The sequence below is a fragment of the Vulpes vulpes genome, chromosome 5 (assembly GCF_048418805.1).
Source record: "Vulpes vulpes isolate BD-2025 chromosome 5, VulVul3, whole genome shotgun sequence".
Classification (NCBI taxonomy): domain Eukaryota; kingdom Metazoa; phylum Chordata; class Mammalia; order Carnivora; family Canidae; genus Vulpes; species Vulpes vulpes.
Window position 1 is genome coordinate 63,613,097 of NC_132784.1, and position 13,027 is coordinate 63,626,123.

General features: G+C 50.0%; 1 protein-coding gene across 1 annotated transcript in view; it reads right to left on the reverse strand.

The window, feature by feature from the left end:
- Window positions 1-2,752, reverse strand: part of MACROD1 (mono-ADP ribosylhydrolase 1) — a 152,746-nt gene extending 149,994 nt beyond the window's left edge. Inside the window, 3 exon segments of the mRNA XM_026004588.2 lie at window positions 2,307-2,394; window positions 2,397-2,480; window positions 2,482-2,752. Coding sequence (XP_025860373.2) covers window positions 2,307-2,394; window positions 2,397-2,480; window positions 2,482-2,610 — 301 coding nt within the window. The 5' untranslated portion in view covers window positions 2,611-2,752.
- Between the last annotated feature and the right edge of the window lie 10,275 nt (window positions 2,753-13,027).

A 13,027-nucleotide genomic window follows, 5' to 3' on the forward strand; every position in this document is an offset into this window, starting at 1 on the left:
TTCCCTCTCTTGGGGCACATGCTCTGGGGGAAACCAGCTGCCATGTTGTAAGGACACTCAAGCAGCCCTGCAGAGAGACCTCCATGGTGGGTCTGAGCCTTTACCAATAGCCACTTTGCAGGAGTGAGTCACCTGGGAATGGCTCACCCCAGCTCCAACCAAGCCCAACAGAACCACCTTGCTAAGCTACTCTCAGGTTCCTGACCCTCAGAGACAGAAGTAATAAATGTTTGTTGTTTTAAGCCATTGAATTTGGGGGTAATTTGTTATTCAATAATAGATCACTAAAACACAGACCATCCTGACAAGCCTGCTGGTGTCTTCACACCCAGTGATGTGGCTCCCAGGGCCTGGCCACCCTCCTCACACTGCCCCCAAGTGGATTCCGGAGCTCAGGCAGCCCCATCGGCTAGGGTTTTGTTTGTTTTGTTTTGTTTTGTTTTGTTTTGTTTTGTTTTGTTTTGTTTTTTTACCAGCATTGGCCTTTGACTGGCACCGCCCCACTGGCTTGATCACATTTTTAACTGTTTCCTTCCCCTAGAGAAGAAGCTCCACTAGGGCAGGGACCTTGCCTATCTCACTCATGGCTGAAACCCAGCACCAGAACAGTGCTGACCACATAGAAGATGCTCAGTAAAAATGGATGAACGAGGGGCGCATGGCTGGCTTAGTCTGAAGACTGTGTGACTCTTTTTTTTTTTTTTTAAGATTTTATTTATTCATGAGAAACAGAGAGACCGAGAGGCAGAGACACAGGCAGAGGACTGTGTGACTCTTGATCTCAGGGTCATGAGTCTGAGTCCCACACTGGGTGTACAGATTACTTCAAAATAAGCAAACTTTTTTAAAAAATGGATGAATGGAAATCCTAGCTCCAAGCACACCACAGTAGCCTGGGAATCCCTGGCCTGTCAGCTTCACAATGCCTAGAAGTATTCAGGGGAACCAAGGAATGGGAGGGGGTGCAGAGCTGGATCCTACAACAGTGACAGATCCAGGAGCAGGTGGCTGGGCCCCTTGTCTCCCTAGTTCTCCTGTCCACCAAGCTGGCTTGCTGCTCCTGACAGAGAAGGGGAGGCAGGCTCCCTGTGGGGACAGTTCCCCTGCCACGAATCTCTGCCAGCCCCCCACTCCGAGCCAGGGCTGAGGGCATGACAGACACCCTGGGTGCGCACTAGCCACGTCAAGTGCTTTCAGCCGGTGCTTGAAGATCCCAGTGAAGGAACACAATTCATGACAGGGGTAAAGATCTTCTTGAACTCTGCCTCTAATTCTGAGGGACTCCTTCCCTCTACCCCCACCTTCCCCCACCAGCCAGGGGCCAGCCTTCCCAGACCCATTGGCCACTGGGAAGCTACCACAGGGGCCCAGCCAATGAGCTGCCTCCTCTGTGCTTTTGAAAGGGATCAAGCCAGGAAGGTTACAAGAGCTCTGGGAGCAGGCTCTGAAGGGCAGGGGCAGCTGGCTGAGCTGCCAGCCAGACTATTTGTGGCTCTGCAGGCTGGATTCTCTCCCTTTCCTGCTCTGTGTGGGGGCCCAGAGTCCAGCCCTGGGACTCACCACCTGTCCCATAGTGGGAGGAAATGGCTTGATACCTGGGGGTGCAGAGTGTCCCTGTTCTCACAGATATAATGCCCCATCTCTGCCCTGTATACCCCAGGAATGGGGCAGAAACTGTTCACAAGTGGCCAGAGGCCAGGGATGAGGGCAAAAGGGCACCAGATGATCAGGCCCAGGGAGACAGGCCTTCAGGGTAGGGGTGGGGTGGAGGCGGGACTGGCCTGCCCAGAGAGGCCACTCTGTGGGGCTGTCTGACCCTACCAGGTGGGGCACCAGACCCAGAGCTGTCCCCTGAGTCCAGTTCCTGCCACTCTGTCTAAAATGCCACCACCTGAGAAACCATACTATACAAAGCATGGGATTTCAGGAGCCTAACGTCAGCTCAGCCACAAACTCTCAGTGACCTTGGCTTATCAGCTCAGTTTCCCTCCTGTAGGACGGAGTCAGGTGGCAGGTCCTGGATGATCCCTGGGGGTGTCCTGTGACCCCTGCGGGCGAGGTCAGGTCCTCCCCCTCACACCACCCCCGACAGGGAGCCGGGACCTTCTAGGGAGTGAGGTTGCTTGCGGGGCTGAGCACCCGGGGGGCGTGGCCATGAATGGAGGGGTCCACATTAGGGCGTCCGAGGCCTTAACTTCCTCAGGTCTCTCGGGTGGAAGAGGCTGCTGGTGGGGTGCTGTCCAGCCGGGGAAGGCCCACGTGGAGCCGCCCGCGCCCCCTCGCGCCCCCCTCCTGCTTACACTTACATTTTGCCTCCTTCCAGTCGGTGGAGGTGCTCAGGTCCACCTTCGCCGCCATGGCCAGGGGGGCCCAGGTGCGCACCCCGGCTCTCCTCTCCGCCCCACCGCCGCCGCCCCCCAAGCCCCAACTCCCGCTGGGGTCCGCGCGCCGGGGCCGTCCGCGCCCAGGGTCGCCGGGGGAACCGCACGCGCCGCTGCGGGTCCGCGTGGCACCCGCCGAGGGGCCGGGCCAGGGGCGCGGGACGCGGAGCAGCTGCTCCGCCGCACGCAGCTGTGCCAGGCGGCCGGACACTTGGCTCCGCAGGGACATGAGCGGGCGCGCGGGGAGGTTCCCCGCCCACTTGGACTCTATTTACGGTGCTGGGAGTCTCGCCCCGATCCGCTTGGGACCGAGCGGTGTGTGCTAGCAGCGACCGGCTCCGAGCTGGCGGGCCGCGCGGCCAGAAACCCCGAGCGCGCCGCTGGGCACCCTGGAACTTGTAGTCCGGGCCGCGGGATGGGCCCCCGCCCCCCCCGCCCCGCACTCGTACACACACGTGCGCGCCCCGCCCGGGTTCCGCCCGCTCCAGGCGCCCGGGATCGCGCGGCGCGGGAGGCTCCGCTTCCCGCAGGACCGCGCGGCTGCCTGGCGCCCCCTCTGGACTCGCCGCCGATTTCCCGCTCTGCGGTCTTCCCGGCCGCGCGGCCCTGGCCCGCCTCGGCCCCCCGCCCCGCCCCGCCCCCGGCGCTCAGTACCGACCTCGGAGAGCCCGGCCGCTCCGGCCCGCCCCCGGGAGGTGACAGGCAGCGCGAACCGGCCCGTCCGGCTTGGCGACTTTCCCTGGCAGCTGAGCCCCGGGGGCGGCGGAGCGGGGACTGGAAGCGACCAGGCAAACACTGGTATTTGCAGGCAGAAAATTTGAGTTTCAAGAGGTGTTCTCAGGTGGGAGAATTGGCGTGATTTTTTATTTTTTTTCTAATTTTTTAGGGAGACTATGAAGATAGATTTTTAAATACGTTTATGTTTTTCTATACTTTTAATATTTGAGAAACATAATAGTGGATATTTTTGTAACCTCAGGAGGAGCCCAGGGTCCTAGAGAAGGTTCCAATACCAGTTTGCCACCCTGCGGTCCACAGGCCACTTGAGACTCACTTCTTGAGCTGTAAATTAAGAATAAGACAGGGGCTCCTGGGTGGCTCAGTTAAGCGTCTGCCTTCAACTCAGGCGGTGATCCCAGGGTCCTGGGCTCCCTGCTCTTGGGAGGAGCCTGCTTCTTCCCTTTTTAGCTCCCCCTGTTTGTGCGTGCGCTGGCTTGCTCGCTCTCATTCTCTCTCAAATAAATAATAAATAAGAATCTTTAAAAAAAGACAGGGCTCAGGTCTGGCTGGTTGCAGACCTGACCCTGTGTTCCAGGCCCCTCTGGCGCTGGGTGTGGCAGTAACCCGTGACAGGGTTGTGGGGAGGATGACACAGCCAGGGGAGTGGCTGCAGCTAGCAAAACCAGAATGTCCCATAGAGAGCCAGCAAGGACCTGCCCACTGGAAGGAAGGCAGTGATCAGCCTGGGATGAGGGTGGAGAGGGAAGATCAGAAGCCAGGGGCGAGGAAGGAAGAGCCAAGGGTCCCCAACATTCCAGTGAGGCCTGCACCCTCTCCCCAAAATGAGTTCAGGCTGTAGCCAGGCCCTCAGAATGGAAGTCACGTCACCACTTGCCACTTCTCCTATAACTCAGCAAGGCAAGAAGGGCCTTGCCAGCTACAACCAGCAGCCATTTACAGGACTCTAGGTACCAGCTGGTGCTGAACTAAGCACTCTACTTCCATGTGCTATACCTTTGTTAACTCGTGATAACTCCGAACGGCCAGATGAGGCAGCATTGCCCCGTGGCACAGATGCGCAGGGGGGACTGGCTGGAGGTCAACACAGCCTATGAGGGTCTGAGGGCCTGGTCGTTTGGTTCTTTATCTGGGATCTGGAAGGCAATTGCGCAGATGTCACTGATTCAGGAAATGAAGTATGTGGATGACCCTGTGTATTTTTTATTGCTGCTGTAACAAGTGGCCTACACTACATAAATTTATTAAAGTTCTGTAGGACAGTAGTCTCACTGTGCTAAAATCAAGGTGTCAGCAAGGCTCTGTTTCCTCCTGGAGGCTCTTTCTGGTCTTTGCCAGCTTCCAGAGACACCCACACTCCTTGGCTCATGACATGCTTCTTGATCTTCAAAGCCAATAATGTTGCATCTCCCCAACCAATTTTTCCATAGTGGCTCTTGCCTCAGACTCTCTTCCGCTTTCCTACCCATTTTCAATGACTCATGATTATACTGGCCCCACCAGCATAAGCCATGACAATCTCCTTATTTAAAGCCTACTGATGAGCAGCATTAATTCCATTTGCAACCTTGATTCCTCTTTGCCATGTAACATAACATATTTGCAGGCTCCAGGGATGAAGGTGTGGACATCTTTGGGGGACCATTGTTTTGCCTACTATACCCTTCCTGGCAAGGTCTGGAGACAGGGATATAGGAAGAGGCACGGGCCCCAGCCATAGAATGTCTCCGTGCCCAATCAGGAGGCTGCCTTTGTGCACCGAGCATGAAATCCACATCCCCTACAGCCAGGCCTTTGAAGTACCCTGCACACTCTGGACATGTCACATGGCAGCCATTAGAGAGAAGGTTCTAGCTCACAGCCCTCCGCTGTCCAGTCTAAGAAAGGTCTGGGTCCCCCATACATGGCTAGATGTGGGCAGGGAAACAGGGTTCTGATGGGCAAGGCAAGACCTCCTCATAGAGTCAGAGCTGGATCCTTTGAAAAAGATAAAATGTTGCCAGGTTCCAAAGGTGTGTATGTGGGGGTCAGAGACATTCCAGGCAGAAGAACACCCAGAGGCAAAAGCAAGGAAACTTATGGAAGGCGAAATCTTCCAGCAGGGCTATCACGTCATCATCGGAGATTGTCAGTTGAGGATTTCTAATGTTGGAGGGAGGCTATCGTGCAGAAAAAAGCTATCGACTGCTGCTTGTGTTTAAATACTGTATTTATTAAACTTATAAATTAAAAAAAGAACTATTTTTTCTTAAACACCCAAGTGCAACCTGCAAATCTAGTTTTCTATTTATAAATCTAATTTTTATATAAAAATAAGAAATTACTTTCACTTATTCTTTGATGAATATTTAACTCATAGGTTCAACAGATTAGATTCTAAAAATGAATGCCAATTATAAACTTAAGTAATTAAATTCCCTAATAGATTTCAAACTACATGTTACATTGTTGAGATAGCTGGTCTTCTCAAACACCTCAAACTCAAAACTAAAAGGCATATATATATATATATAGTTCCTTTCTCTTTACCAACAGGGAGGGGGTGAGGGTACTCTTGCACCCCCCTCCCCCCTCCCCCCTCCTTACTTGCTCTCCCCTGCTGAGCTTATTTTTTCCAATCAGTGAAGCAATCCTTACATACTAATAGGTTACACTTGTAAATATGGTAAATCAATTTTCTTAAATGTTCAAATGCTATTTATAAACTTAGATCCTTTTGCACTATCTCAGTTATCTATTGCTGCATAATAAACTACTGAAAATTTACTGGATTAAAATACTAACCAGGGCATGAAGTCAGCAGTTTGGTCGGGGATAAGCTTGAAAACTCATCTGCTAGTCTTGCCTAGGTCACTCCTGTGGCTGCAGGCATTTGACCACCTAATGGGCTGGGGGCTCAGGATGGCCTCACCCCCCATGACTGGCAGTTGGTGCTGGCTGTCAGCCAGGCCCCTTGGTTCTGCCCCACAGGCCTCTTACCATCCCATAGACTAGATGAGGGCAGCTTCCTGGCATCCCGATCTCACAGACCTGCTCTTAGAGGGTGACCACAGAGGCCATAATGCCTCTTGAGGGCTGACTGGGAAGTCACAATACATCACTTCCACCACATTCTGTTATTTGAAACAGGTCACAAGGAGGGCAGCCCGGGTGGCTCAGCGGTTTAGAGCCTGCCTTCTGCCTAGGGCCTGATCCTGGAGACCCGGGATCGAGTCCCATGTTGGGCTCCCTGCATGGAGCCTGCTTTTCCCTCTGCCTGTGTCTCTGCCTCTCTCTCTCTCTCCCTGTGTCTCTCATGAATAAATAAATAAAATCTTAAAAAAAAAAAAAAAAGAAACAGGTCACAAGGCCAGCCCAGATCCAAGGGCATGAAAAAAGAGACTCAACCTCTTAATGAGAGGAACAGCTGAATCCCATTGCAAAGGCAGCATACAGGGGTGGGAGAAATTATTACAGGCTATTTTATCTAATTAAAACGACAAATCAGGGGGCCCCTAGCTGGCTCAGTTGGAAGAGTGTGTGACTTTTGATTTCGGGGTTGTAAGTTGGAGCACCATGTTGGACACGGAGATTACTTTTTTAAAAAACCCATCAATCAAATAGGACAGATTGACTTTAAGTGTCTTAAAACCTTAAGTAAACAATCTGATAATTAGCATGATGTAACAAAACATATTCCTTTTATTTTTTTTTTTAAAGATTTTATTTATTTACTCGTGAGAGACAGAGAGAGAAGCAGAGACACAGGCAGAGGGAGAAGCAGGCATCATACAGAGAGCCTGACGTGGGACCCGATCCAGGGTCTCCAGGATCATGCCCTGGGCTGCAGGCGGCGCTAAACCACTACACCACCAGGGCTGCCCATATTCCTTTTTTTCTTAAAAAAATATTTTATTTATTTATTCTTGAGAGAGAGAGGGAGAGTCAGAGACACAGGCAGAGGGAGAAGCAGGCTCCACGCAGGGAACCTAATGTGGGACTCGATCCTGAGTCTCCAGGATCACACCCTGGGCCAAAGATGGTACACGGAGACACGGGTCTCCGCTGGGCCACCCTGGCTGCCCAGAACATATTCCTAAACTGGTACCAAGATTCTGGGTTTGCTTTGCTGGCTTCACACCGTTCAGGGTTGCAAAGCCATCCAAAGAGCAGATTCCCTGTCACAGCAGGGCTAAAAATGCAGTGGGATTTGGGACCACAGTACAGAGACGGTTTCCTGCTACTGGTGTGAGATCTAAGAGCAGAGCAGGACCCAGATCCTGCCAGGTCTAAAGGGACCCCCAAGCCCATTCCTCTCTCCAGGAGCTTAGCTACAGAGCCCAGGGCATCCATGTTTCCTGAGTCCCTCAGGGTTCAACTCGACCCCATTTTTACCAGGTCACCTTCCTTCTTTGTTGTGCTTCAGTGCAGGTGGCCCAGTGCCTCCCAGGTCCCCCCTAACATCTTCACTGTGTGATTACAACTTTGTGCCTCCCTCTGTCCAGGCCGTGATGCAGTCTTCATATTTTATCACCTGTCTGTGTTCCATTTTGCTGTCTGTATCCTGGGCCAATACTGTGCAGTCATAATTGGAGGCCTGGGGACCCCTGGGTGGCTCAGCAGTTGAGTGCCTGCCTTCAGCCCAGGGCATGATCCTGGGGTCCTGGAATGGAGTCCCACATCGGGCTCCCTGCATAGAACCTGCTTCTCCCTCTCCCTGTGTCTCTGCCTCTGTCTCTCTCTCATGAATAAATAAATAAAATATTAAAATAATAATAATAATAATAATAATAATAATAATAATAATAGTGGGAGGCCTGAAAGGAAAGAACGGATTACAAGGTACTGTCTGGCATGTGTAATTGTAAACCACAGGTCTGGGCAGCAGAGGGCGCCCCTCCCCCAGCGGGTCTGGGCTGCCTCACCAGGGGAAGGACCCTCCAGGACCTTGGAGCTGATGCCGGCAAGCTTCAGTTGCCCCTCCTCTGACTCCAGAGAAGGCCTGGGAAGGTGGATGCTCTGCAAACCTTGAATAGTAACATTTATTGTAACAAGTTTTCCAGATTTTATTTTTAGTTTTTTTTTTTTTTTTAAGATTTTATTTATTTATTTGACAGAGAGAGCACAAGCAGGTGGAGCTGCAGGCAGAGGGAGAAGAAGCAGGCTCCCCGCTGAACAGAGAGCCTGACACCAAGCTCCATCCCAGGACCCTGGGATCATGACCTGAGCTGAAGGCAGATGCTCAACCAACTGAGCCACCCAGGTGCCCCAAGATTTTATTTTTAAGCAATCTACACCCAATGTGGGTCTCAAACCCACAACCCTGAGATTAAGAGTCGCATGTTCCACTGAGCCAGCCATGTGCCCTGACTGTGACAAGTTTAAACCACACAATGAAAAATGGAAGCCCTGTTATGAGATGAATTGTGTTCCCCCCCAGATTCATACATGGAAGTCCCAACTCTTGGCTCCTCAGCATATGACTGTATTTAGAGACAGGGCCTTTGAAAGGGTGATTGAGTAAAAAATGAGGCTGTTAGGGTGAACCCTTCCCCAATCTGAGTAGTGTCCTTGTAAGAAGGAAGCTGGACCCTCAGAGGCACAAAAAGACCACATGAGGACACAGCGAGAAGGTGACCATCTGCAAGCCAAGGAGAGAGACCCAAGAGGAAACCAGATCTGCCAATGCCTTGATCTAGGACTTCCAGAACTGTAAGAAAATACATTTCTGTTGTTTAAGCCACCAAATCTGTGGGATTTATTTATGGCACCCCTAGCAAGCTAATACAACACCCTCTCCCCATCCCTAATCCACAGAGGTATGTATCAATTTTGGTAGCCAACTGGCGTCCTTCTACTCTTTCCATGCATTTATAATCATATGTGAAGATACACACATACAGTTTCGTTCTTTCTTTTTCTTTCTTTCTCTTTTTTACAAAAATACGATTTGGCCATATACACTGTTCCACAACTAACTTTCTTCATTTCATAGTACATCACGGGCATGTGTCCCTGTCAGTATCTATCTGAGCCTTTAAAAATTTTTTAATTTTATTTAAATTCAATTAATTAACATATAGTATATAATTAGTTTCAGAGGTAGAGTTCAGTGATTCATCAGTTGCATGTAACACCCAGTGCTCATTATATCACATGCCTTCCTTAATGCTCATCACCCAGTTACCCCATCCCCCCAACCCCCTCCCCTCCACCAACCCTTAGTTTGTTTCCTAGAGTTAAGAGTCTCTCTTTTTTTTTTTGAGTTAAGAGTCTTTTATGGTTTGTCTCCCTCTCCGATTTCTTTTTTTTTTTTTTTTTAAGATTTATTTATTTAGGGGATCCCTGGGTGGCGCAGCGGTTTGGCGCCTGCCTTTGGCCCAGGGCGCGATCCTGGAGACCCGGGATCGAATCCCACATCGGGCTCCCAGTGCATGGAGCCTGCTTCTCCCTCTGCCTATGTCTCTGCCTCTCTCTCTCTCTCTCTCTCTCTCTCTGCGACTATCATAAATAAATAAAAATTTAAAAAAAATAAAAAATAAATTAAAAAAAAGATTTATTTATTTATTCATGAGAGACACACAGAGAGAGAGGCAGAGACATAGGCCAAGGGAGAAGCAGGCTTCTCGCAGGTAGCCCGATGTGGGACTCAATCCCAGATCCTGGGATCACGCCCTGAGCCCAAGGCAGATGCTCAACCACTGAGCCCCCCAGGTGTCCTATCCCTCTCTGATTTCATTTTATTTTATTTTTCTCTCCCTTCCCCTATGAGCCTCCATTTTATTTCTTAAATTCCACATATAAGTGAAATAATATACTTGTCTTTCTCTGATTGACTTATTTTGCTCAGCATAATACCCTCTGGCTTCATCCACATTGTTGCTAATGGCAAGATTTCCATTTTTGATGGCTGAGTAATATTCCATTGCATATATTCACGACATCTTCTTTATCCATTCATCTGTTGATGGACATCTGGGCTCTTTCCATAGTCTGGCTTGTGGACATTGCTACTATAAACACTGGGGTGCAGGTGCCCCTTGTGATCACTATGTTTGATCTTCTGGGTAAATAACAAGTAGTGCAATTGCTGGGTTATAGAGTAGCTCAATTTTTAACTTTTTGAGGAAACTCCATACTGTTTTCCAGATTTTGAGCCTTCTTTTTAATGCTCGCAAAAATTTCTTTCTATGGAGGCAGCATTCCTAGTTTCTCTTCTTTCCTTTTCTTTTCTTTTTGCCTTAAATGGCAGAAGTTTATTTTCTCCCAGTAGTGGAGGCTGACAGTCCAAGATTAAGGTACCACCCATGCCCAGATTCTGGTGAGAGCACTTTACCTGCCTTATAGATGGCTGCCTTCTTGCCTGGCTTGCTGGCTTGTCCTTCCATGGCAAAGAGAGAAAACAAGGTCTCTAGTGTTTCGTGTTATAAGGACACTAATCCTCCCACGAGAGCCCCACCTTCATGGCCTCATCTCAACCTGAACTCCCAAAGTCTTCACCACCAGTACCATCACATTGAGGGTTGAGGGCTTCAACACAGGAATTTAGGGCACACAATCGAGTCCTGCATTGGGCTCCCCACAGGGAGCCAGCTTCTCCCTCTGCCTATGTGTTTGGCTGTCTCTCCGTGTCTCTCATGAATAAATAAATAAAATCTTAAAAAAAAAAAAAAAAAAAAGAGGAGAACCCAGGAATAGCTCTTGGGGGTGACTCTTATGCTTGTCTGTTTGTGTAACAAAGTACCTTAGGCTATCTTGTTTTGGTGGCTGAAAACAACAGCTATTTGATTCTATCTCATGATTTGTGGGTCAGGGCTCAGCGCTCAGCTTGGCAATTCTTTGGTTCCATGTGACCTCAACTAGGGTCACTCAATGGTATTCAGCCAGAGATGAGGCTGCACTGGAGCTGTCCAAGATAGCTTTCCTCGCATACCTTGGCTGGAATGACTCAACAGCTGGGGCTCCCTGTGTGGCTAGCTGGGGGGTCCTCCTCAACCAATCAACCATGGCAGCCTTGAGTCAGATTCCTGACATGGCAGCACAGAGCTCCAAGAGAAGGCGTCCCAAAAGACAGGAAGAGGAAGTGCCAGTTTTCTAAGGCTCAGAAACTGGCAGGGCAACACTTCCAGTGTATTCCATTGGTCAAAGTAATCCCAGAGGCCAAATTTAAGGGGAGGGAACCTAGATTCCCTTTCGATGGGGAGGGGGGCATGTGTCAGTGAATTTCTATTTATCTGTCATCTTCCAGAGGGCCCCCGATGGCCTTCTCCTAGTGTTGTGTGTCATATTATGGGCTATGATCAATTTCAACCTACTTGTCAGGTAGCAGGTTTTACTCTCAGGCCTCAGCCAAGCTTAGTTGTGCCAGAAACACGATGCTTTACATGTCCTTAGGTCAAGGTTTCCCAGCCTTGCACAGAATTGCAGGGAGCAGTCCTGGGCATTGTAGGATGTTCAGCAGCAGCCCAGCCTCCAAGCTGTGACCATCAAAAATGTCTCCAGACATGGCCAAATGTCCTCTGGGGGCAAAATCAGCCAGGTTGAGAAACAGAACCTTGAGACCAGTTCCTTCTGACTCCAAGCCCCCATCCTACCCAGCTGTGAGGAAATCTTACCCCCAGTGACAGCTAGGATTCTCATCCAGGTGTTATCAGACTGGAGGCGGGGGGAGTGTGTGGTGCCCTAAGCATGAGGAAGAGTGCCAATCCACTACCACGGCTGTCATCAACATCCTCACTGGGCTCACTTCAGTGGTCCCCTGAATACAAAGAAGCTCTCCTCTCACCCCCCACCCCAACCCTGCACCTCTCCTAAGATATGACCTATGAGCATATGGATATGACCTCCCAGGGGTCTTCTCATGCATCTTGCAAAGTTGCCCCCTCTGACTCTGGTCGCCACCAACTCAAAGTTTCCCAGCCAAAGCTAGAGATGCCTGGGGAGTCTGTGGGGTGTGTGTGTGTGTCTGTGTCCAGCTGACAGACTGGACACGGTTGTGAAAGATAGGGGTGAAGGACTTCTCCAAAGTTTTCAGCCTGAACCAGTCCAAGAATAAGGAGGTCATTGATGGGAAAGAAGTCAAGGGAGGAACAATTTGGGGGAGAAACTATAGGGACCTCCGATGTGAACACATTGGGAAGGTCATTAGCCATCCAAGTGGAGACATCAAGGAAACAGCTGGGTAGATAAGTCTGGAACTCAGGAGCAAGATCTGAGCTGAAGACAAAAATGTGGGAGTCATCTGAGGTGGTATTTATAGCTATGGGACTGACTGAGATTACCCTGGGAAGGAGGAGTATGGGTGGTGAGGTCCCGGGCTGGGCTCTGGGGCTCTCGTATGAATAAATATCAGATAATAATTACCATCATTTTACGCCTTGAAGTATCTGGCACAGTGCCTGGCTCTCCATACAAGTTCTCTGAATGCAACAGAACACTATGGCACTTGATTTACCCTCACACTTTCCCTGCTCATCAGGATTTAGATTCTACCTTAGCAGGTAGTTAGAACCACTCAGTGAAGTGGGAATGAAAATATCCTTGGGGGCACCTGGGTGGCCCAGTGGTTGAGCATCTGCCTTAGGCTCAAGTGTGATCCCAGGGTCCTAGGATCGAGTCCCACATCAGATTCCCTGCGGGGAGTCTGCTTTTTCCCTCTGCCTATGTCTCTGCCTCTTTCTCTGTGTCTCTCATGAATAAATAAATAAAATCTTAAAAAAGAAAGAAAGGAAGAAAATATCCTTTAGGAATTTTCCAGAACCCAGAATGGGACTTTGCTATCACCTGCAGAAGGAAAATCAGGCTGTCTTAAAGTCCCATTCCAAAAATGAATGTTCTTACCAGCACAAAATTCCACATTCCACAGACCCCAGAGTTCTGAGCTGTGACCACCCCCTAATCCATACCCCATACTCTCTATACCCTCACCT